This window comes from Petromyzon marinus, chromosome 2 (assembly GCF_048934315.1).
Source record: "Petromyzon marinus isolate PM22_M1 ecotype Great Lakes invasive population chromosome 2, UKy_Petmar_22M1.pri1.0, whole genome shotgun sequence".
Classification (NCBI taxonomy): domain Eukaryota; kingdom Metazoa; phylum Chordata; class Hyperoartia; order Petromyzontiformes; family Petromyzontidae; genus Petromyzon; species Petromyzon marinus.
In genome coordinates, this window is record NC_133668.1 from 6956070 (window position 1) to 6980219 (window position 24150).

The window sequence follows — 24150 nt, forward strand, 5'->3', positions numbered from 1 at the left end:
TACAAGTCAAAAGTCAAACTGGTTTCCTGCTCAAATGAGTACTGAGCTAGTGCTCATCTTCTGCTTACAGCCAGTGGCAGAAAGTCCACATTCCTATGGCAGGATCGAGTATATCCATAGGACAACCACCGTTGGCTTCCCCAACAATATGGTACTTCTTTTATCAACCCCTGAGGGATGAGTAATTGAGTCCCCCCCCCCCACAACCAAGATTTGAACTCACAACCTTCTAATTGTGAGCCGCTCACTCAACTGCTGAGCCACCTGGCTGGGTCCTGTTTCTATAATACTCGCTTTACTACCCGGCTTCGCCCGGGACTTGGATTATCCACACCCGGCCGCCTTTGTCTCCCCAGTGGCGATGTTCACACACCACACCAGTTACTCGTTTGAGGTTGAGTCGACCTAGGGGAGGCCCAGGACCGGTTCAAATAATCATCACAGGTGGTGGCCGTGAGCAGGAATGAAACTCGGGTCGCCGGGTTCGTAGCGCAGCGCGCTAACCACTACACTACTGCTCCCCCCACACACACACACGCGCGCGCATCCATAGGTACACATACACGCGCTTGCTGCAGACACACAACTTTCAGGGTGCGTACAGCAGTAAACGACTCAAATAATATACCAATGCTGCGCGAAGAACACCTTAGACCTGCAACACATTTGTATGGCACTTTACTCGCGGAGGGTTGGGGGGGGGTAAGTGACAGCATGCGTGACGCTTCCGCATGCGGGTGACATCACAGATGTGACGTCACAGCTCACTTGCCGTACCAAATATATCCATTATTGCGCCCCTCCCTCCCCCCAAAATAAACACAAAAGTCTATTTTTATAATTTTTGCATGGTGTACAGTCTGGAAACTACCCACATGCCAAATTTCAAGTTTGTTGCATGTCGGGAAGTATGCTAAACATTTCGAACAGACACATTTGCAAATTTCCCTTATATATATAGATTTATAATTTGCAGCTCTTTACTAATACACTTATAAATAAAAGCCTCCCCACGACATGCTATCATGGGGGTTTATTGACCATGAATCTTTCAAATCTCTTTTAGGAGGGTCCCACCAAGTTTTTTTTTTAAGTTAGGGGATGATTATTGATAAGTGTAATTCAATTTGCAATTGGTAATTTTTGAATTTGTCAAATTTGGACCATAACACCGGCACACAATACCCTCCTCATTTCGGATTACATCATGGGATCTCTGAAGTCCACTGTGAAGCAGACGGTGGGTAGTATTTTGCGGTTAATACACCCGCGGTAATAACCAGGGCGGCCTGCCAAATTCGAACCACGAACCCTCTTTAATAAAGGCGGCGAATGCATTTTTACCATTGGGCCATGCCACCACCAGTGTTCCATATTTTTTACTCATTGCTTTAGAACTGCTTTTTGTGTTTATTTTTTGTCCTTTGCACGCACCTCTGATTAGTGCAGTTGACTACGTACTGTGCGAAAGACGTTCAACATACATGTATACATATAACAAGAATGATCAAAAGTCAATGGGCCACAAAGAATGGGAAGATGAGAGCAGATGTGAGGCTATGGGCGGTGCTATGCTGTGTGTGACGTGCAGATGGCGGGGATTACTGCCCTGCCCAGCGGCGCTCGTGCTCTGCTCATCAAGGCAGGGAGGGCTCTGGCTCCTGACACTTTCATGCAAGTGCTGGAGGCCGAGAATCCTCACAGAGGTACGTGTGTGTATGTGTGTGAGTGTGTGTGGGGAGCGGTAGTGTAGCGGTTAGTGCGCTGCGCTACGAACCCAGCGACCCGTGTTCGATTCCTGCACACGGCCAACACCAGTGACGATTATCTGAACTGGTCCTGGACCTTCCCTAGATCGACTCAGCCTCAAAGGCAGACCTGGTGCGGTGTGCAAACATCGCCACTGGGGGGACAAAGATGGTCGGGCGTGGTGCTGGCCACCTACCCCCTCCTGTACCGTTCCGGCCTTCATAGGTGCTCGCTAACAGCACTTACCCCAACAGGCTATTAAAGGCTATACGGGGCGTCTTTGTCTTTGTGTGGGTGGATTGGCAGAGTAATGGTTAATGCACTTCGCTATGAAACCACCGACCCGGTGACAAATATTTGAACTGGTCCTGGGCCTCTCCGAGGTCGACTTAGCCTTAAATGAGTACAGTACCTCTTGTGCCTAAATATCAGCATTGAGAAGACAGAGGCGCACATGCATGGTGCTGGTCACACTACCCTCTCGTGCTGGCCTTCACAGGTGTTCGTTCACAACACTTGCCCCAAAGGCTATATGGGGGATCTTTGTCTTTGTATGCAGCGGAGTGCAGTGATGGACCGTTGGCTGAGCGGGCACGCCTGCATGCTCAGGCATCTATCAGGGCAGCGAGTCACTTGCTCACCATCGGCTCTGATCGTGAGAGGGACCGGTGAGAGGACACAAAGACACAGAAACATAGAGATATGAATTCGGGGGGGGGGGGGGGGAAGGGGTTAGCTGTGCTAACTAAACAGCTCGAAAATAAGAGCAGGATGGAGGAGAATAGGGTAAGCAACTTGGCTTTTGGCAAAAGAACATGGCAGGGAAGTGTCGTAGCTACAACGAGGCAGGACAAGGGAGGGCCAGTTCCCGACACAGGCATTGGAATGGTGTCCACAAGTCTGGCAACCAAGGGGAAGAGAAGACCTTCAGCCGGATGGTGGGATACTGTCAGGGCAGATCTTGGAGGTTACCCAATCCTGCCGTGCTTTCGAGGACGTAGGGGATCGAACACATTCCGGTGGAGTTCCCCAAACGGAGGAGAGGCACGTGATAAATAATGGTGGACTTCCCCCGCAGCTATACATTAACGGCAGTGCGTGCAGCCCTAAGCACCCAGAGACCTGAGTTCAAATCCCGACAATGGCTGTCATCAGCAGCGAGTGATGTCTGAACCCATCATTGGCCCCCAATTTATCAACCCTTCAGTGACCAGTCTGGTGATGTATGGTCAATCAATTCCCATGACCCATAGAGTGTGGTGAGGGGGAAAGGGGCTTCATCCAGCAGTGGACTGACAGAAGCCTGTTCATCCGATTAGTGTCCCGCACCTCCGATTAGCATGGTTGGCTACGTATGGTGCGAAAGAAGTTAAACATACATATGGCAGAGGGTATCATGTATTATTATTATGACATCTGTTTATACTGGAAGCCTTGCTGAGCCTTGTGACTTTTTCAGGAGGGTCCTGCCAAGTAAAATTTTCTAATTTGGCAAATTTGGACTATAACACCAGTACACAATGGCCTACTCTTGACGTCATGGGTTCTTGAACGTCCTCTGTGAAGCAATCGGCACGTATTTTTGCGGTTAATGCACCCACAGTATTATCCAGGGCAGCTGCTGGATTCGAACCGTGAACCTCTGCCACGAGGTAAGAAAAAAAATCAAGACATCTTGTTACATTATGAGTGCAGTATCATATCTTAAATTGAATGGTACAACGTGAATACAATATATCTTTGCATGCCTTAGCATCTCAAAGCGTGTTACCTCACAGCTCATCGCAACCATTTTTAGGGCACCTTCGGTGGCAGCTGTTCCTGTGTTGCACAAGGTGACTCAACCACTGGCTTGCAAGTGGGCAATAGTCCTCCAGTATCTCTCTGCATGCATTTGTATCTGAGTGTCTCTGTATATCTGCGTGTGTATCTCTCTCTGTACCTGTGTATGTGCTTCTGCATCACTATGTGTGTCTCTGTATCTCTGTGTATCTCTCTGTGTGTATGTCTTTTTGAGTGTGTATCTCCGTGTGTGTCAGCGGTAGCAGTGGTCAGCACACTAAGCTATGAACCAGGTGAGCCAAGTTAGATTCTCGCTCACGACCAAAAAACAGTGGCAAATATCTGAACCAGTCCTGGGCCTCCTCTAGGTTGACTCAGCCTCAAATGAGTACCTGGTGAGGTGTGTAAACATCGCCACTACGGAGACAAAAGGCGGCCGCGCGTGGTGCTGGCCATCCACCCCCTCGTGTGCCGTTCCGCCCTTCATAGGTGCTCCCTCACAGCACTTGCTCCAAAAGTCTGTACAGGTTATACGGTGGATCTTTGTAAGTCTGTGCGTGTGTCTCTGTGCATGTCCCTGTATGTAGTGTTCACCTGTGGGCAGAGCTGGCCGCGCTGTGTGTGCGTCACAACGTGTGGGACGTGAGCCGCGTTGCCACGCGCTTCTGCCTCCTCTATGACGACGGGCGGTGGCGTGCCCAGCTGCCTGGTGACTCATTCATTCATTCACTCATTTATTCCTTAGTCAATTTCACTCACTCATTAATCCACTAATTCAGTTTTTGCATCTCTCATGTATTCATTTACTTTTTCGTTCAGTCACTCATTCACTCGTTCATTGGCTTAGTCATTCACTTGTCCATGTGCTCCCTAATAATTCACTCATTTACTTACTCATTCAGCCATTCATTCACTCCTTCAGTCACTCTTCACTCGCTCATGTGTTTGTTCTCTCATTGGATGCATCTGTGCATGTGTGGTTTGTGTTTATGCTTGTGTGTACTTGTGTGGTTTGTGTATACACGTGTGTGTGCATGCATTTGTATGTGTGTGCGCACTCACGCACAGAGGAAGAAAGCAATGGACCCCAATCAAAACCACAACCACAGTCCAAGCAGCAGCAAGCACCACAATCGCAGCAGCAGGAGCAACAGCTCTGCTTAGACCCTCAGCCCCAGCAGCAACAGCAAGTGGCGGAGGTGGCGTCGGGGCAGCAGCAGCCTGTGCTATCCGCTCAGTCCGATCGCGAGGTGCTCACCTCACTAGCCAACATCAACTTCATCTGTGCAGAGGTGAGGCTCAGACACAGAAACATTCAGGTCATAAGGTGCTCGTTTGTGGATGTGTGCACATGTTTGTGTGACTGCGTGCGTGTGGCATGGTGGTAACGCTTGTGCCTTATAGCAGGAAGTCCCTGGGTTCGATTCCTGACTTGGGCATCTTTTTGTATGGAGTTTGTATGGTCTCCCCTTGCTTCTCAGAGTTCTCTAGTTTCCTCCCATCGCTAAACACACTACACAGTATAACTGGTATTGGTCAAACATCCTAATGCTGCAAAATGTCTTGCAAATTACTCAATAGGGATCACACATAATAGCAATATTGCCCCCCTTCTGTAACATTTTGTAGGACCCTCTATAAAAAAAGCTTTGAGACTCAGTGAGTTTTGCCTGGGTAAACAAGCATAATAATTAAAGTGTGTCAATGCAGGGATAAAGGTGCACATGGCCCTGTGTCTCCCCAGGCCATGGCTGAGTTACTGAGGAGAGAAGGAGTGGGGTTGTATGAGGTTCCTCCTCTACCTGCCCAGTACGTGGTCCCAGGGCCCCCTCCAGGGCACGAGGGCCTCCCACCAGACCAGCTGACCGACTGGAAGACGTACACGTAAGTGCCACAATTGCCAACCATACCGATGTTCATAATAATAATTGCATTCATATGGCGCTTGCTTTAATGCCGTAGCAACTCAAAGTACCATACGTGACATCTCATGTCAAGCAACCGGGAAACATAGAGTCACAGGGAGACAGAGAGATACTGAGGACAGAGAGACTCATGGAAACAAGAGAGATACCGAAGGACAGAGAGACAATGGGAAACAAAGCGATATAGAGGGACAGAAACACGGAGAGACAGAGAGACAGAGAATGAGAGACAGACAGGAGATGAATTAATAAATGCATGTTGTGTGCCTTGGCTGCCCAGCGACTGGCTGCATGAGCTGTCAGAGCGCGTGATTGGCTGCCTGCTGCGGGGGGCGGAGTTGGGCGCAGAGCTGGGCGACGTTGCTGTGGTGATGGGAGCAGTTGTGCGGCTCTGGAACCACGTGGCTCCGCTGGTGGCGACCGGGAGAGAGTGTGATGTCCTGGACAAGCTCACCACTGGCCTGAACGTGCTCAGAGAGACGCGCACACACAGGTGCAGGCAGCACAAAGACACACACATATATGCAAAGACAAAAATTCCCACTATAGCCTTAACAATCTGTTGGGGCAAGTGCTGTGAGTGAGGGCGTATGAAAGCCAGCACGGCAAACGAGGTGGTGGGTGGCCGACACCACGCTCGGCCACCTTTGTCTTTCCACTGATGGACAATTCACCAGATACTCATACAAGACTGTGTTGACTTAGAGGAGGCCCAGGACCAGTTCATATATTTGCCACTAATGTTGGCTGTGAACGAGAATCAAACTCAGGTTGCCAGGTTTGTAGCAAAGTGCGCTAACCGCAACACTATCGTTCTCCACACACAGATACACATACATAAAGACAAAGATACCCAGATCCACATACAGAGACACACAGGTGCAGACAACATCGCTACGACCACCGCCATCGTCAACACTGTTAGCACCAACATCATTATTGACTCCAATACCACTCCTGCCACCAAGTATTCATACATTTCTCATCCACATGTTGCTCCCCTCCCTGTGTGTCGTGCCCACTTACCCCTCACCTCACTCAGTGACCCTGAGCTGTTGGGGCTGCTCTGTGCCGCTGTGGCACGAGGGATGTGCTCCACCTGGCTGCCCCCAGCACCCCCGATGCCCCCCGTGCCCCCCGTGTCCTCCGCAGCAACCAGGAAGCAGCAGAAGGGGGGCAACAAGCAACAGGGAGGGGCCCCTGCAATCAGCCCTGAGGCCTGCATTCAGCTGAAGAAAGCCCTGGAGGTATAATCAGTGGTGTGAATGTGCCGATCTACTTTGGTATGCCTTCTGAAGGCAGGGTGTTTATGGAGTGGAGGTGTAGTGGTTAGCACAATGCGGTACAAATCCAGTAACTCAGATTAAACTCCCAGTCACAACTAACATCAGCGATGTATATTGTAATCAGCCCTGGGTCTCCCTTAGGTCAACTTACCCTTCAAATCGTCACCCCCTCGTGGATCGTACCGACCTTTCATAGTTGCTCACTAACAGTACTTCCCCCAACTGTTTAGGCTAAACGGAGTATTTTTGTCTATGTGTGCAGGTGTGTGAGTTTGGGCTGCAGATGACGAGTGTGTCTCCGGAGGGCTCGGCCTCTCGGCAACTGCTGTCAGCCTGGGCCAGAATCAAACTGGGACTTCAGCAGCCGCCTGTGCTCCCTCCCACACAGGTAGCCAGTCCGCGCACGCATAGGACACTACTGTGAAGTGCCAGGCTATGTGAACTTTGAGGCTACTGGGCAATTGGAGGCAGTCGCCTTCCAACAACAACAGAGGGTGGAGGAGCAACGTCACAACAATGAGCGGAGAGCCAGGCGGCTAGAACACAACAGCTTGGCACAGTGAGGAGCACAGGTGGTGCATATGCCAGTCATCTCAGTTCAATCATAACACCTGGGTCCATCCCGTGATTTCCTGCCGGCAAACCTGTCACAATTCACATCAAGCACAAATAGCCTGGCAATATTTTAGTGATGAGGTCACCGCCACTTTTTTGCCAAGCACCTGTTGGATTTTGTATTAATGCATGTGTGTTGATGTGTGTGCAGGGTGGTAGTGCAGTGATGCGCGTTCTGGTTGCTGTGGAGGCCCACAGCCTCAGCCCGTGTGGACTCGCCCCCCCACCCTGCCCCTCCCTCACTGAGGTGACAATGTCATGGCCTTCTCTGCACCTGCAGGATCTGCATATTTTATGTATATTTTTCAACAACGCAAACATCAGAAGAGAGAAGCAGGATACGCCAATCGCCTGTGCAGTGCTGAGTCACCGTCTGCAGCACCGAGACAGCTGCTACTGGGGGTGCCCTTCGAATTGTTGAGATGAGATGTAATGCAAGGTTTTTGAGATGCAAAGGCATTTAAGCGAGTGCCCAGTACAGTACGTCCCTGGGTTGCAGAAGACCTGACTTACGGAAATCCAACTTTAAGGATAACGCTTCCATAAATAATCTAAAAAAAAATGCGGAAAATTTGCGTTAATTACGTAAGCACAAGTCATGCAGCATGGTGAGGTCACGGATGAATACCGCGCAGCGAGGCGTAAGGCATCTTCCCCAAGGCGGTGGTGTGTAGCCGCTCTGCACTCTCAGTCACACTGTTACATTGTTACCATGTGTATACTGTACCCGCCACATCGTCTCGTAACTTTCACTGGAATATCACCATTAATTGCATTGCAATAATGACTGGAAAGGTTTAAGGTAAATGGATTTTTTTGTAGTGTTATGTAATTCCTTTCTTTTTGTAGCATTACGTAATTGTTGTTATCTATGCTTAGAACTATCTTTCCCCCCCATATTTCTATTGCTAGTTTTCTTAATTTTAACTTTATTTCATGAGTTATTTACTGTATGTACTTTATTTAACACGATTACACTTCGATTGCTAATGGTCTCAGCCAACAATGATAGAAGTCTAGGCCTAGCCTAATGCACGATAAACAAACATTCGGAAGTGACTGCTTTCTGTTAACAATTAATATTAAAATGTATCGTGTTATTCATAAGCAATTGCATACAGTATATATTCCATTATTTGAATTATGGGTAGTGTTAGGGTATATATTCAATGAAATTAAAGAATCATAGGAAGTGCAGAGCGTATGCACAGTGATATGATACAGGTTGCGATAGAGAATGGATGACGGCGTGATACAGTACTGATACAGTACTGAGAGATACAGTACTGAGAGAAAACGAACTAGTAATCGGGTAGGAGAGGTAAAACTATTCCAGCTATGGGATTTTATCTTCATTTTGGGAAAAATGGTTCATTTTCGAACATATGGAAATATCAGGTGACGGATCGTTCTTAGGAACCTAAACCTTCCGTAACCCGGGGACTGCCTGTACATGCAAAGATCGTTATTCTTATATCTGACCTGATACTGGGCCTCCCCAAGATTGACTCAGCCTTAAATGAGTACCTAGTTCGGTGTGTAAACATCAGCAATGGAGACACAAATGTGGCCGAGCATGCTGCTGGCCACCTACCCCAGTGCCAACAGTCTTTGAAAGGCTATATGGGGGATCTTTGTATTTCTGATGCAGGTGAGCGATCAGGCCGCCTCCTGTGAGTGGACGCAACCTCTGGTAGAGCTGCAGTTGTGGACCCGCATCGCTACCCTGGCTCTGACTAATCAGCACGAGGCCCTGGCCCTGCAGAGCTCCCATAATGCCCTGCGGCTCCAAGGGGCCAACGTCACAGGGCAACGGTGCCGACTTCTTAAGGGGTAAGGCCACACAGGCAAGCGACCGATCGACAGGGTGGCACAGAGATAATCAGAATCAGAATATTTATTTATACTGGAGGAATCCGATGAGCTACAAAGCTCTTTTTCACAGATGTCCATTTGGGGCGGGTAAGAATGTTACATCAACAAACAACAACATCATTGTAGTGCAAAGTACAAGAAAAGTAAACAAATCACCCAAACACATACAAATGAAACTAAATCATCCCCATCCTACCAGACAAAGCCCACTGACGTATTAGCTTATTTTTCAAAAGCGACCTGGTGACAAATGATAGCTCAACAAAATGGCGTATCATTTTGACATGTGTAGCGACATCGCTGGATGTCGCTGTGTGTGTGGCCAGCCTGGCAAAGGCACGCCACACATTGTACTGTCAGCACCGACTGACAGCAACCAGTGGCACCCTGCGCTGGGTGCAATGCCATCCCTAGAGAATAGGGTGCTGGGGTGGATGCCGGCTTCGGGAACGGGGTTCCACGGGGCCATGGCACTCTGGTTGACCCCGGAGGACACGTAACCGGGGGCGTCTATCCGAGGACCCCCAAACAGGGGGCTGGGGGGACCACGTGTCCAGGAGAGATCCTCCTTGTTGGTTCGAGAAGGGGGTCGTGGTGAGGGGCGGAGCGAGCCCCACCACGGGGGATAAAAGCCAGTCTCCCAGTGGGACCGGCTCTTGTTGTGATCCTAAAGACTCTACATGCTGCCTCAAGACAAGACCAACCCGGGACCAGGACCCAAGCTGGGGTCCCGTCCGTTGTAGCTACTCCCCGTGCAGCTAGTGTAGTTAGCCCGGTGGACTACCACCCTAGGTTAACATCTGGTAAAGGGGCAGTTACCCCTTTGTGTTAGCGCGTTGGTTTTAATAAATGTGTTGCCTCTAACCAGTACGTCTGAGTGTCCACTTGAGTCCACTACACATGTATAGTAGAAAAGTAATATAAATAGTCTAAATGCATGTTTATAAATGTGGAGGGAAAAACTGGAGGACCCGGGGAAAAAATGCACACGACCACGGGGAGAACATTCAAACTCTAAATATACGGGCATCTGGGTCGGGATCGGACCCCCGACCTCCTGCATACCAGGTGAGGGAGATAACATCTCACCACCGTGGCGCCCCTTAAATAAATAAATACATTTTACCAATTCTCATTGCATCATCAATTCCCAAGCTTCGCAAAGGTGTAAAACAACTACGGTATCCCAGACCACACCAAGACAACACCAAACCCAGAACCCGTGCTGAACTCTGCTACCTATGCTCAAATACAGAGCCCGTGTGGAAATTTGCTACCTACACGAAACCCAGAACCTGTGCGGAACTCTTCTACTAGACCAAATCAACTAAAAACTAAATAACTGAAATAAACATGTAAAAACCCTATTAAAACACATTCCTAGACAACAATTAGTAAGATAAATACTCACTGAATACTGTACTTAGTGCTACGGTTAGCGCACTGCACTACGAACCGGGCGACCGGAGTTTGATTCCCACTCACGCTCAACACAAGTGACGATTATCTGAAACAGTCCTGGGCCTCCCCCAGGTCGACTTAGTCTCAAATTAGTACCTGGTGCAACGTGTAAACACCTGTGCCTCAAAGTGAGAAGGGCTTGGGATTGATTCTCTTCTTGGGTGCCTTTGTGTGGAGTTTGTATGTTCTCTCCCTTTTCTGTAGAGTGTGTAAACGTGTGAGTGTGTGTGAGTTCATATAATCTCCCCCTGTTCTGTATGTCACACACACACTTGCTGTGTGTGAGTATGTCACTGTGCTACATGAGCGTCAATGCGCTGTGTGTGTCACGTTACGTGTGTCACTGAGCTACAGGGACAGGCAGCAGGAGAAGTGGCGCTTGCTGAGTGTCGCGGCAGCTGTGCAGGGTCAGGCGGTGGCACGCCGGCACGGCCATGGGAGTCTTGCGCTCACACTCGCCACCGACGCCTTCCTGCAGTCCGCCCGGTACGGTCACAGAGCCTGTGATTTAACCGGGGTCTGAAGTCTAGTGAGTTTTGGTGGTCTCAGTCCGAGCACCAGTGACTTACACATTGACCCAGACACTCACGTAGACTGACTTGTAATAAAGCCAGGTTCGCAATTGTAGTTTGTTGATGGTTTCAGCCCAGTCAACAACAATGGCACAAGAAAAACAAACTTTTGAAATATGGTTTTGGATTTAAAATATCATCTTTAGAGTGTTTGTGAGTTTTGAGTGAATTAGTGAGTGTGAGTAGGTCTGAGTGCATGTGGGAGTGTGTGAGTGTGCGAAGTTTGTATCTTCTCCCTGTTTTGAATAGGCTTCCTCCAGGCTCTCTGGTTTCCTCTCATAGCTAAAAAAACAATGTTATTGGAATTGGAAGATTATTCCAATGCTAAAGAATTTCATGCAAATTACGCAATTGTCATTACACATAGCACCATCGCCCCCTTCTGCGAAAACTTGGCAGAACCCTCCTGAAAAAGATATGAGTGAGTTTTGAACCTGGTCCACCTGTGTGTAATAATATAATAATCCAATAACACAATAATACAATGAACATTACTCTCAGTGGCAGAGTGAGTGGGAAAGTGCTGTCGTCTGCTGTATATGAAGCATAGGTCACTTGAAAAGATCTCAGGTAGGTCTATGATATCCGCTTCTGTGGGCTGTTCTCCAATGAGGTGGTCCTAGCCACACCACGCTCTTTTGTGATGTGCCGGACATAGTAGGTGCTTGCTAACAGCACTTGCCCCAAAAAGTATGTTAAGGCTATACGGGGGGTCTTTGTCTTTGTATGTAGCTATCCATGTGGAAGTCTGTGCGTGTTTATCTGTGCGTGTGTCTCTGTGTGTGTGTAGTGTTGCGGCCTTCATAGGTGCTCACTAACAGCACTCGCCCGAATAGCATATGTAGGTTACATAGGAGAATCTTTGTCTTTGTAGGTTTGGGGAACGAGCGGGCAGCGTGGCGCTGGTGCTGCAGGCTGTGCGGCACATGTGGAATGTCTGTGCTTCGGTGGCCCCATGCCCTTTGGGCCGAGCGCCACTCCGTGCTCCTCTCATCGCCCTCCTCACCATCGTCAGCAACTCCTGTGGCTCCCAACGGCTCCGTCAGAAGGTGTTGCATCAACATCAGCCAGGCTCTGATTGCTGCTGGATAAAGGCCTCCCTTTGTCGAATGCTATGTTCCCCAAAACGCTTTTTGGTTTTTCATAATTTTCCATCAGTCTAACATCTTTGAGCTGTAACATCATGGCCCCGTGGTCGCACACGTTTGCCGCTTGTTGCAGTGGTTCGCGGTTCCAATCCTGGCCATGAGCAGGTATATTAACCATAAACTACTACATGCCGTCTGTTTCACAGTGGACACTAAAGATCCCTTGAGGTCATTCGAAAAGAGCAGGTCATAGTGTGCAGGCATGATGGTCCAAATTTGCTCAATTTACAATATTACGCTACATAATCCTCAATCGGGATTACACATAGCAATATTTCCCCAAACTGCAAAACTGCTGCAGACTGTGTCTGTGAAACATATCACCTTCCTGTGTGATATAGCCTTGTGCAAGAACAAGGGTCGGCAACCAAAATAACAAGAACAGCCCTATTTTCGAATTCGGTAAAACACCTCAATATTTCAAGAGCCGCAATGCATGTGAATGTGAGACGGCGGTCCTTCATAAATCAAGAATGGCGCAAATACCAAAGTACTAAATTATTATTAATTTGCTACTCTTGATATTTCAAGGGTAAATAACATTTGACTTCAGTCACAGGTTTTACACTAGCCATCATCAATACCACATGTCACCAGTCCCTTTCAGCCAGAATGAGCCCTGAATTGATGCTGCAATGGACAAAGGAAATGTCTTATACAGTAGATGCTGATTTTCAAAGTTATTTCCTGCTCAAATGAGCATTGAGGCATTGATGCTTATCTACTGTTTACAACCCTGAGCCAGCGGTGGAAAATCCCCATTCCTATGGCAGAGGAAAGTATCCATACGACAACCACTGTTGACTTCACCACGAAGTTGTACTCATATTCTTTGGGTCTTTCGGTAAAGCCACGTAGATAGAAAAATAATAATAAACAATAATAAAAATCACGACGTTTCGATCACAACACAAGCAATCGTCGTCGGGTGAAAAAATAGCAGGAGAGCTGCTGAGACAGGGGAAAAATGTTTTTTTATAGCGGGAGTTTTGTCATTGTGGAGGAGCTCAGCTCTCCGATCTTACATTGACATGCAAATTTCATCTCTAGCCCTGCCAACTTCGATTATGACCCTTGGGCTACGCCCATCTCAAACCTTTATAACACCCTGCCTCAGCAGCGCTCCCGCTTTACATTTTTTCACCTGATGACGATTGCTTGTGTTGCGATCGAAGCGTCGTGATATTTTTTTTCTATCTACTTGGCTTTACCGAAAGACCCAAAGAATATGAATTCCTTCAGTCACGAAAGCTTTAAGTCAAGAAGTTGTACTCATTTAGTCAACCCCAGAGGGAGGAATGATGACCAAGTTAACCCTCTCCCCTAACCAGGATTTGAACTCACAACCTTCAGATTCCGAGCTGTTCTTTGTACAGCCGTGGATATAAACCACCATCACTAATGATGAGTATTGTTTATGAAAGTGTTGGTGATGATGATGTTAATACATTTGTAATGTAGCACTCAGAGACACTGTCTTGTTAAATTATATATCTATAATCTATTAAGGTCTGCCTGACTCACTGATATAATGGATAACCGCAAGTGACTATGTACAGCTGGGTAACTTATATAACTGCTACATGACGTTCCCGATGTAGTTGGCTGACTAGATAGGAGCGATGGCGTAGCAGCCACGGAGACAATATATATAAACCTTCCCTTGCCTTCCAAGACTATAAGGTGCCCCGTTCCAAGATGATGAAGACGACCCACTCCAAGATGATGACGGCGACGACGGTCTCTTCGAACCCCCATAACAGCAGCCCAGAGCCCTGCTCCACGCCGCCTTTTATCCCCCTCTCGGACTCAGCCACGCCCCTTTTCCAGAACTCTCTCTCACCTCATTTGGCCCTGTCTGTCCCTGTCTCCTCAATTATTATTTACGGCCACAAGGCCCCGTACTGTCCTTATACATTTGTTAATGATGATGGTAATGAACATATGACGTTGCTGGTGATGATACATGACAAATATATGTGTTGGTGATGATGTTTAGGAAATTGCTGATGATGTTTTAAAATTGTTTGGTGATGGCGATGGCAATGAAAATATGACATTGTTAGTGGTGATTATGGTGATGTGTCGTGCCTGGCAGTGTGACGTGAAGCCATCAGAAACGTCCCAGTGTGAGGAGAAAGAGGAGGAGAGAATGCCAGGTGAGGTGCTGCTTTGACGATGCATCGCTCTTGTGCATCTCATTACTTGGCCATTTCCCAAACTCCAGTCAAACCCCACACATAAAGGTGCCAGAGTTGGGAATCGGACCCAGGAACTTCTTGCTAGGAGGCACAAGTGTTAGCACTTTACCACCGTACTGCCTCTTTTATTCATTTTCGCGATAAAGTGAACTGCTTACCCATAATATCACGGGTTTGCTTTATTTTCTTGGGTGCGTCTGATTGGATCAGGAGGTGCTGCTTGGGGAGAGGAGGCACTGGCAGCATGGACGCGGCTCGCACTGCTGATGAGTCAGATTCACGAGGACACGGGAGATCTCGGCGCTGCCATGGCGACCGTCAACCACGCGCTGTCCTCCACGCCGCGCGGAAACCACCGCCTGTGAGATCAGTGGCTTTTCCACAAACACACACAGAAGGACCATGTTCAATAGAATCCAGTGGGGTATCCATATACGGATCAACCAATGCAACACACAGACAGACCAGGCTCAATAGAACCAAGTGGGGTAAACGAATCACCCTGTCCTCCCAGGCCTCTCTACCGCCGCCGCGTGTGGCTGAAGACGCGACTTGGACAGGCTCTGGAGCTGGAGTCTGCGCGTTTCCGTGAGGGCGGTGAGCGGGCGTGCGCCCGTGCGTGGCTGTCGCTGGCGCTCGCTCATCCGCACCCTGCGCAGCAGCTTCTGTGCTACCGCCATGCCCTCCTCGCCCTGCAGGTGCCACTGTGTGGAAGCGTGCGCAGTGTACACAGTGCTTGTGTTTGTTCAACGTGTGTTCGTTGTGTGTGCAGTCTGTTCAGTGATGGTGTGTGTTCACTATGCGGTGTGTGTCTGTGTGTTCAATCCCAGTAACCCGAGTTCGATTCCCACTCATGACCAACATTTGTGACGAATATCTTAACCAGTCCTGGACCTCCCCTAGATCGACTAAGCGTTAATTGAGTAGCTAGTGCAGTCTGTAAACATAAGTATCAGGGAGAAAAAAGGTGGCCGGGCGTGGTTCTGCCCACTCACCCCCTCATGTGCCGTGTTGGCATTCGTGGGTGCTCGCTAACAGCACTTGCCCAAATAGTCTGTGAAAACTATATGGGGGATCATTTTCTTTTGTGCGTGCTGTGTGTGCAGTTAATGTGCATGTGTGGGTATTCAGTAGGTGCAATAGTTGTGCATGTGGGGAGCACAGATGATAACGGGGGCTAAACAGGTGCATCATGGGCTAGAGATGGACTGATGTAATGATTGGACAATGACTGGTACCAGCGGTGACAAGATTAGCCTCTGTGCAGGAGGCTCATGAAAGACGCTACTGAGCAGTACCAAGCAAGGTGAACTTTGAAGCTACTTAGCAATTGGAGACAGTCAACTTCGAGCAATAACGGAAGGCGGAGGACCGACGTTCACAATAACGAGTAGAGTTCCAGGCGGATAAAATACTGAGGTGGCATCGTCGGGAGCACAGGTGGTGCATCTGCCAGTCATCTCAGTCAGTCAATCATAACACCTCGGTCTGTCCTGTTTACCTCCTGCCAGTGAGCCTTCTACACTTCACGTGGCCTCAAAGTGTGCCTAGCCTGGCACAGGTGCCATTCTGACGTCACCAACACTAAGTGTCAAATGGCATTGTTGTTGTCTCTCTCTCTGTCTCGCACTGTCTCTATCTCTTTGTCTCTATCTCTCTCTCCCTGTCTGTCTCTCTCTGTCTCTCTCTCTCCCTGTCTCTATCTGTCTTTACCTGTCTCCCTCTCTGTCTCCATCTCTTTCTTTTGTACTCTGTCTCTCCCAATCTCTCTCTCACCCTTCTGTCTCACTATTCCTTTTTATTTTTCTCTCTGGCTCCCTCTCTTTGTGTCTCTTACCCTGTGGACCCAGGCTCCCGAGTGTGTGCATATGCGGGTGCTGGTGCTGAGGGAACTATCGCGTTGGGCGCTGGCTCAGGGCTCCTCATGCCAGGACGCAGTGACGCTGCTCACTCACGCTGGAAATAATCTCATCACGACGCGTCGAGGAGACACGTGTGGGCGACCAGACACGGGCACGAATGAAGCTGCCACACATGTGCACACACATGGTATCACATGCACGGCGTCATTCACACACACAGGGTGTTACAATTCACACACACACAAATACAAAGTTTCTACGTATAGCCTTAACAGACTTTTGGGTCAAGTGCTGTTAGCGAGCACCTATGAACGTCGGCACGGCGCATGACGGGGTGACTGGTCAACACCACACCCAGCCGCCTTTGTCTCCCTAGTAACCATGTTTACACATTGCACTAGGCACTCATTTGAGACTGAGTCGACCTAGGGGAGGCCCAGGACCAGTTCAGATATTTGCTACAGATATTGGCCGTGAGTGAGACTCGAACTCACGTCGCCAGGTTCGTAGTGCAGCATGTTAACCACTGCGCCACCGCCCCCGACATACGCAGACATACGCACAGAGTGTTCCTGTCTCCTATTACCCTGGTGTGTGCCAGTCATCTCAGGTAGCCCATGGCACCTGGGTCTGTCCTGTGACCTCTTGTCAGCGAGCCTTTGATACTTCACGTGGCCTCGGAGTGTACCAAGCCTGGCACAAGTGCCATGGTGACGTCACTGCCACTTAGTAGCGAATGGCGGCTGTTGTTGTTGTTGAAGCGCGGTGACGCATTGGTTAGCATGCTGCACTACGAACCTGACAGCCTCAGATGGATTCCCGCTCATGGCCAAGATCAGTGACGAATATATGAACCGGTACTTGGTCTCCCTTAGGGAGACTCAGCCTTAAATGAGAGCCTGGTGCGGGGTGTCACCATCAGCATTGGAAAGAGAAAGACGTCCGGGCATGGTTCTGGGAACATCACTCCCTCATATGCCATGCCAGCCTGAATAGGAGCTAACTCATTGCGATTCGGTTAAATGCTATATGGGGGATCTGTGTATTTGTGTGCAGGCAATGTGAGTAGCTGGGCACGTGCCTGGCCGGAGGAAGCCCGCGTGCAAGATCTCGACTCGCTGGCGCAGCTGCTGGTGGATGGCTGCTCGGTGCTGGGGAGGTGCCATGGGGGCCATGCTGCCCCCCTGATGCACGGGCCCCTGTCTGCATTCGCATGCGTCATGCGCGTGTGGGAGGTGAGCAGCGACTCGCAGTGGCAGCGGCGTGACATTTAGACCACTGTGGTTACATCGCTTTAACATTCGCTTGCTGACCACACCTGCTGACGGCTAACCCCTCGCCAATGAAGAGTAATTTCTGAATTAACCCTCATCAATAATGGTGGATTGCTAAAACCTCAGCAATAATAAGTCGTAATTGATATTTGAGTTAGGCCACGTAGTGATCTGGCCAAATTCTGACTTTGTTGGTTCCTGTCCTTAAAATTGTTATTTTTGTGACGCACACGAACAATGTTATTAAATAACGAATATCTCTTTATCCCCCCACGGCCTTCGCTGTCTAAGCTGCTGTTGGAGATGCCCACCGCTGCCACCGCGCCCACAGAGAAAAGCGATGGTGTGAAGGGCAAACATAAGGACAAGAGAGACGACAGCGGGAAAGAGAGTCACAAGGACAAGAAGACTCCCTCGGGGTCTGCCAAGCGGAGCAAAGTGAGGAAAGATGTAAAGATGTTCTCTTGATGTTGTGTTGGGGATGGTGATTCAAAGCTAAAAAAATATATACAATGTAATTGGTATTGGTCAAACGTCCCAATGCTGAAAACTTGGCAGGACCCTCCTGAAAATGAGTCTTGGGACTCAGTGAGGCTTTCATGGGTAAATAAGTGAAATAAATAAATAAAGCCATGCTATCGTTGACGCACGAGAATTTGCCGTTTTTCTGTATAAAGTCTAGGGCCTTGATATGCAATGAGACAACATGTACAGATATTCTAAGGAAATACCGGTGCTAATGGCAGTGGTTGCTCTTTTGGATACAGGTTACACCCTTACACACACTGCACATGCCTCTTGATTGATAAAACAAACACATTCCGTGTGAACAATGTGCATTGTGCTGTGCCCGTAAATCCGCTCCGTCTCCCCGTGGCCGCACCGCTCATGTTGGGTGCGTGTGTGCGCTGCTCTTACAGACTGCTGCCCCAGCACGTGGGGATGCCCCTCGTCGCAAGGGCAGCCCTGCCCCACTGCCCTCGAGCCTCCACGGCTGGGCAGCGCCCGAGTGGAGCGAGGAGACTCGAGCTGCCCTGGCTACCGCCCTCCTCAGCGACGACAGCTTCCCCGAGCCGGTGCCAACCCCACTGCCCCACAACCCTGACAACATTACAACCACGCAGAGGTCCCTCAGAAATTATATATATATGCATTTGTTATTTATTTCCCCGTTTGTTTACCCTCAAACGCCTCACTGAGTCTCAAGACTCTTTTCAAGAGGAGTTATTTTATAATATGGCACTGGCAATGGTGCACAAGCATAAGTAACTCAATACCCGGCACGTTAGTCAATAACATTCGTCAGCGGTTTTGACGATGGTGTTGTCTTATTTCAACAGGGCCTTGCCAAGTTTTCTGCTGTGTCTAATCCCAATTTAGTAATTTTCAGGTAGTTTATCAGCATTGTTGTCTTTGGCCAACCCCATTTTATATTGTTTTAATTTTAAAGCTATGGCCAATATCAGTTACATTATAGGGGCTTTTTTGCAATGGGAGGAAACTGGAAAACCCAGACAAAATCCATGTGGAACAGGAGAGGAACACACACTCTCCACACACGTACACTCCCTCACAAACACACATACACACTGCAGGACAGGGGGTGGAAACATACAAACTCTACACAGAAAGGTGCCCGAGTAGGAAATCAAGCAGCAGGAAACATCATGCTGTGGTAACACTGTCACTCAAAAAGAGATCCCCCCACTCCAGTTCTCAGGGTCTCCCATTTCCTCATGTTTACCAATCATTTGTCATGTTATTATGCACCAGCACTGGGGAGACAAAGGCGACGAAGCGTGGTGTTGGCCACACACCCCTCGTGTGCCATGCCAGCCTCTGCATATCTCTGTAGATGCTCGCTAACAGCGCTTCCCCGGACAGCGTATTAAAGGCTATATGGGGGTTGTTTATCATGTCGACACTCTCTATAGCCGAATTGTTTCTAAAATTACGACAATTAATTGAGTCATCTGCTACTGGAATTGTGAACCCAGCATGTGTCTCCTTCAGGGTTTACTAGGGGGTATTTGTGTTGTATGTGCTGCCGGTATACTGTGTAGCGTACTTCCTGGATACACTACTTATGCTAGCTGTGCTGTGTAGGGTACACACTGAACAGGCTGTATGTACTGCCTGTATATGCTTCTCTGTACAGGATGTCACTGTGGATTCTCTCGGCGATCTGGCCCAGCTGCTCTGTGAGCTGCGTTGCCCCTTGCTGGCTCTGCCCGTGCTGCAGCTGGCGCTCGCCTTGTGCACGAGCGAGAGGGGCAACGCTGGGCTGGGGCAACTCTACAGCTTACGGTTACACACACACACAAAGACAAAAATCCCCCGTATAGCCTTAACATACTCTAGGAGCAAGTGCTGTTCGCAAGCACCTATGAAGGCTGATACGGCACACGAGTGGGGGGGTGGCCAGCACCATGCCCAACTGCCTTTGTCTCCCTAGTGGTAACCTTTACACACGGCACTAGGTACTCATTTGAGGCTGAGTCGACCTAGGGGAGGCCCAGGACCGGTTTAAATAAAAGTCACCGGTGTTGGCCGTGAATGGGAATTGAACTCTCGTTGCCTGGTTCGTAGCGCAGCGCGCTAACCGCTATGCCACCACTCCCAAACCATGCGCAAACACACATATCCACACATATGCAGTATAATAACGCCTTTAATAAACTGTTTGGGCAAGTGCTGTTGGACAGTACTTATGACTTGGCGATGCAGCGCACCTATGAGAGAGGGTGGTGTGGCCAGCAGCTCTACCAGCCGTCTTCATCTCACCAGTGCTGATGCTCAGTACACAACTTGGCAAGACACCCTCCTGAAAAAAAGTCATGAAAGTCGGTGAAGTTTTCATGGGTAAACAAACGTCACAATGATGACCCCCATGACTGTGAATTACAATAATTATAATAACCACTCAGCGTAATCGTTGTGGAGAATCTTAATAACAAAATACATAATGCCTCCTTCCCATATTTGTCTCATCGCTTGAAGCATAAAAATATGTTTTACTCATTAGCCACACGGTCTATCCATATAATTGGTTCAGTACAGTAGAGTTTGCTTGTCTTTATCCAATGCTGTTGATAAGAAGCACTGCCTGAAGGCCATGTGTCTAATGGGTTGTGTAAACTATTTCTCCTCAATAGAGGTTTTTTGGGTTAGATCGCGTAAATCTACGTGCAGTTCAAACCCGCCACCACCCGACACAGCCAACTAGTAAGGGTTGTCAAGTAAACAGAACATGCCAATTCGTCAATCTATTTCTGCTTCTTACGTGGAGAGACAAATATGAGAATGAGGAAATAATTAGTTTATAAACGATGATTGTAATATAAAGTTACATTTGCATTCTGCTGTGTGTGTGCTGTGCATACGTATGTGAGTAATATGTGTGTGTGCTGTGTGTGCACTGTGTATGGTGTGTGAGAGCTCTTTATGTTTGTTTGTGAGTATTATGTGCGTGTGTGCTGTATGTGTATGCAGCTTGGCCGAACTGTGCACTCACTTAAACATGCACGATACTGCCCGGTCTCATCTGAAGGCCGTGGGCTCTGTTCCACTGCCTCTGGAAGAATTGGCCAGGTCAGTATTATGATTTGCATATATAGTGGCGCTTGCTTAACGGCTTCAGCATCTCATTAAGGCCTTACATCACAGGTAATCTCAATCATCCCAATGCCCTGCAATAGTTTATTTGTATAACCTAGGGAACCCACTGATGGCAGCCTCCCTTGTGCAGTGCAAGGTGAATGCAGAATTCATCAAGAACTTGAGACCAAGAGTGAGAATGGCTACCCACATTCTTCACTGACATCCATTCCACAGGCATCGTTCCAAAGGAGTGGAAAGTGGCAAGGATAATAGCCATTCTGAAACCAGGCAAGGATGCATTAGACGCTCAAAATTACCGCCCTATCTCCCTACTCAGCGTCTGCTACAAACTAATGGAACGGCTTCTGCTCAAAAGGCTGATGCCCACGCTTGAAATAGTTCCCCAGGAACAAGCAGGATTTAGAACTGGTCGAAATTGTTGCGACCAGGTGCATGCCTTAACATGTTACATCGAAACCGATTTGGAACGCCAGCTCAAAACAGCAACAACTTTCATCGACCTCTCTTCAGCTTATGATACCGTATGGCGGAAGGGACTCCTGCTAAAGTTTGCGAAAGCTATGCCTTGCTGCCCAACAATTAGACTAATCACTGAAATGCTGAGCAACCGATGGTTCACAGTCTACCTTGGTGAAGTTGCCAGCAGCCCATGAAGATTGAATAACGGACTCCCGCAGGGATCAGTTCTGGCCCCAGCGCTGTTCAATCTCTATACTAGCGACATTCCAGTGACATCTTGCCGTAAGTTCACATATGCGTATGATATCGCACTCGCAACTCAAGCACGGAAAATGGAGGACACTGAGGCAGTCCTCGAAAAAGATCTGAAGACTCTAGAAGAAGAATTCAAGAATTGGTGCATAAAGCCTAACCCATCAAAGAGCGTCGTCTCCGCCTTCCACCTGAACAACAGACAAGCTTCGAAAACGTTGAACATTAACTTCTGCGGGGCGAAGCAAAGGCATGACAAACACCCTCGGTATCTAGGAGGTACCCTGTATCGGATGCTTAACTACCATCACCACCTCATAAAAGCTAAAGGTAAAACGAAAGCATGAGTGAATATTATTTAAAAACTTGCAGGAATAACCTGGGGAAGCGATGTCAGCACGTTTAAGATATCGACGCAGGCCCTTGTTCACTCCACTGCGGAGTGCTGTGCCCCGTTGTGGGGTGCAAGCCCTCACACAAACCTTGTCGACGTCGAAATTAGCAACGCGCTTCGTATGATCAGTGGTTCCCTAAAGTTTACTCCACTCCCGTGGCTTCCTGTGCTGGCGAATATCGCTCCGGCCAACATCCGACGCGATGGTGCGATGACACGGGAGTACAACAAGATAATGAAGAACTTCACTCTGCCACTCCATCAAGATCTAAAGGAACCCCCACGCCCAAGGCTAAAATCCAGGAAACCGTTCTGGATATGCGCCTCTGTTCTAGCAGCCGAAAATAAAGACACCACCACTCGGTTCTAGCAGCCGAAAATAAAGACACCACCACTCGGTGGTCTGAATCATGGGTGGCTATGGACTGGCAAACAGAAACATCGTTCACGATCCGACGGTGGAAGTACCGGGATTCTCTCTTCCACGATGACTATGGAGCACGCTGAACCGCACTCGAACACAACAAGGCAGTTGCGCGTACACGTTCCATAAATGGAAGATCAAAGAATTGTCCAACTGCGACTGTGGAGAAGTCCAAACCATCCAAGCACATCATCGATGAATGCTGCATCCATGCACATCCTGGCGGTATCGCTGAAATCCGCACTGCGTCAACCACCTCATTCGACTGGATGAGGAACCTTTGCATTCATTTATGACGATCATTAAGGAAAAAAACTGTTGCTTTTCACAGTGCCATATGAAAGAAGAAGAATGCAGCACCAGCCTCCAAAGGTGGCATTATAGTGCCAGTAGGGGGGCAATGTTGCTGATGATTTTCCCATTAAAACGAATTTGTGAGTTAATGTATAAAATTGTCATCATACAAAACAGCACGTAATAATGGTCTACTCATTTTTATGAAAGCTTTCCTTGCAATATAATTTGACATATAATTGTTTACGTATTATTAGTATGGTCACCATGTACCTGTTTCTGTAACTTAATTGTAATTGTTCTATGATCAGTCTAAGAATTGTCTATCCGAGCCAACTTACACTATGGGGATTTAATTGTTTAACAATTATTCATGTTTGTGCAATATTTTCGATGTCTCATGTGACACAGTTGTTTTTGCTCTGACTTCTATTTACTTAATGGCTCTACTTCATTTAATTTTTTTGCTTTTGTCATTTTGATGACCCAGGTTATTCATGCATATGAATTTCATGCATATGAATTTCATGCATATGAATAACCTGTATATTATGATTTGGTCTTTTGAGCTCTCGCCTGGTTAAAAAATATAAAAGCTCGACTTGGTGACGGAGATGATGGTGTTGTTGTGCTCTGCTGCAGCTGTCGTGAAGAAGTGGAAATGAAGAAGCTGGGAGCTGCAGGGACTAGAGGCAGCTCACACAGCTTCTCACCGGTATGTATGTGTGCATGTGTGTACAGCATCTGTGCAGCGGGGAAGCAGCGGCTCAGTGGTCAGCGCACTGGCTACAAACCTAGCGATCCGACTTTCATTCCCGCTTGCGGCCAAAAATTAGTGACGAATACATATATAAAACCAGTCATGGACTTCCCCTAGGTCGACTCAGCCTTGAATGAGTACCTGGTGTGGTGTGTAAACACCAACACTGGGTAGACAAAGGCAGCTGGGTATGGTT

The 24150-nt window shown here is 48.3% G+C and overlaps 1 protein-coding gene and 2 long non-coding RNA genes across 3 annotated transcripts in view; 1 reads left to right on the plus strand and 2 right to left on the minus strand.

The window, feature by feature from the left end:
• Nucleotides 1-24150, plus strand: part of CFAP46 (cilia and flagella associated protein 46) — a 70601-nt gene that overhangs the window by 13600 nt on the left and 32851 nt on the right. The window contains exons 14-35 of the mRNA XM_076069230.1: nt 1592-1706; nt 2309-2417; nt 4119-4240; nt 4600-4823; nt 5276-5415; nt 5737-5949; nt 6499-6703; nt 7005-7130; nt 7509-7604; nt 9009-9190; nt 11048-11179; nt 12140-12314; nt 14512-14572; nt 14825-14975; nt 15129-15312; nt 16465-16663; nt 17533-17711; nt 18042-18188; nt 18671-18826; nt 19909-20057; nt 21243-21341; nt 23837-23909. Of these exons, the coding sequence (XP_075925345.1) occupies nt 1592-1706; nt 2309-2417; nt 4119-4240; nt 4600-4823; nt 5276-5415; nt 5737-5949; nt 6499-6703; nt 7005-7130; nt 7509-7604; nt 9009-9190; nt 11048-11179; nt 12140-12314; nt 14512-14572; nt 14825-14975; nt 15129-15312; nt 16465-16663; nt 17533-17711; nt 18042-18188; nt 18671-18826; nt 19909-20057; nt 21243-21341; nt 23837-23909 (3237 nt within the window). The remainder of the gene's footprint in view (nt 1-1591; nt 1707-2308; nt 2418-4118; nt 4241-4599; nt 4824-5275; nt 5416-5736; nt 5950-6498; nt 6704-7004; nt 7131-7508; nt 7605-9008; nt 9191-11047; nt 11180-12139; nt 12315-14511; nt 14573-14824; nt 14976-15128; nt 15313-16464; nt 16664-17532; nt 17712-18041; nt 18189-18670; nt 18827-19908; nt 20058-21242; nt 21342-23836; nt 23910-24150) is intronic.
• LOC142927698 (uncharacterized) lies at nt 662-6590 on the minus strand. The gene is made up of 2 exons (XR_012944626.1): nt 6490-6590; nt 662-5917 (listed from the first exon to the last, which is right to left on the minus strand). It is a non-coding gene; the product is annotated as an uncharacterized LOC142927698 (long non-coding RNA).
• On the minus strand, nt 14712-15203 carry LOC142927709 (uncharacterized). The gene is made up of 2 exons (XR_012944637.1): nt 15116-15203; nt 14712-14988 (listed from the first exon to the last, which is right to left on the minus strand). It is a non-coding gene; the product is annotated as an uncharacterized LOC142927709 (long non-coding RNA).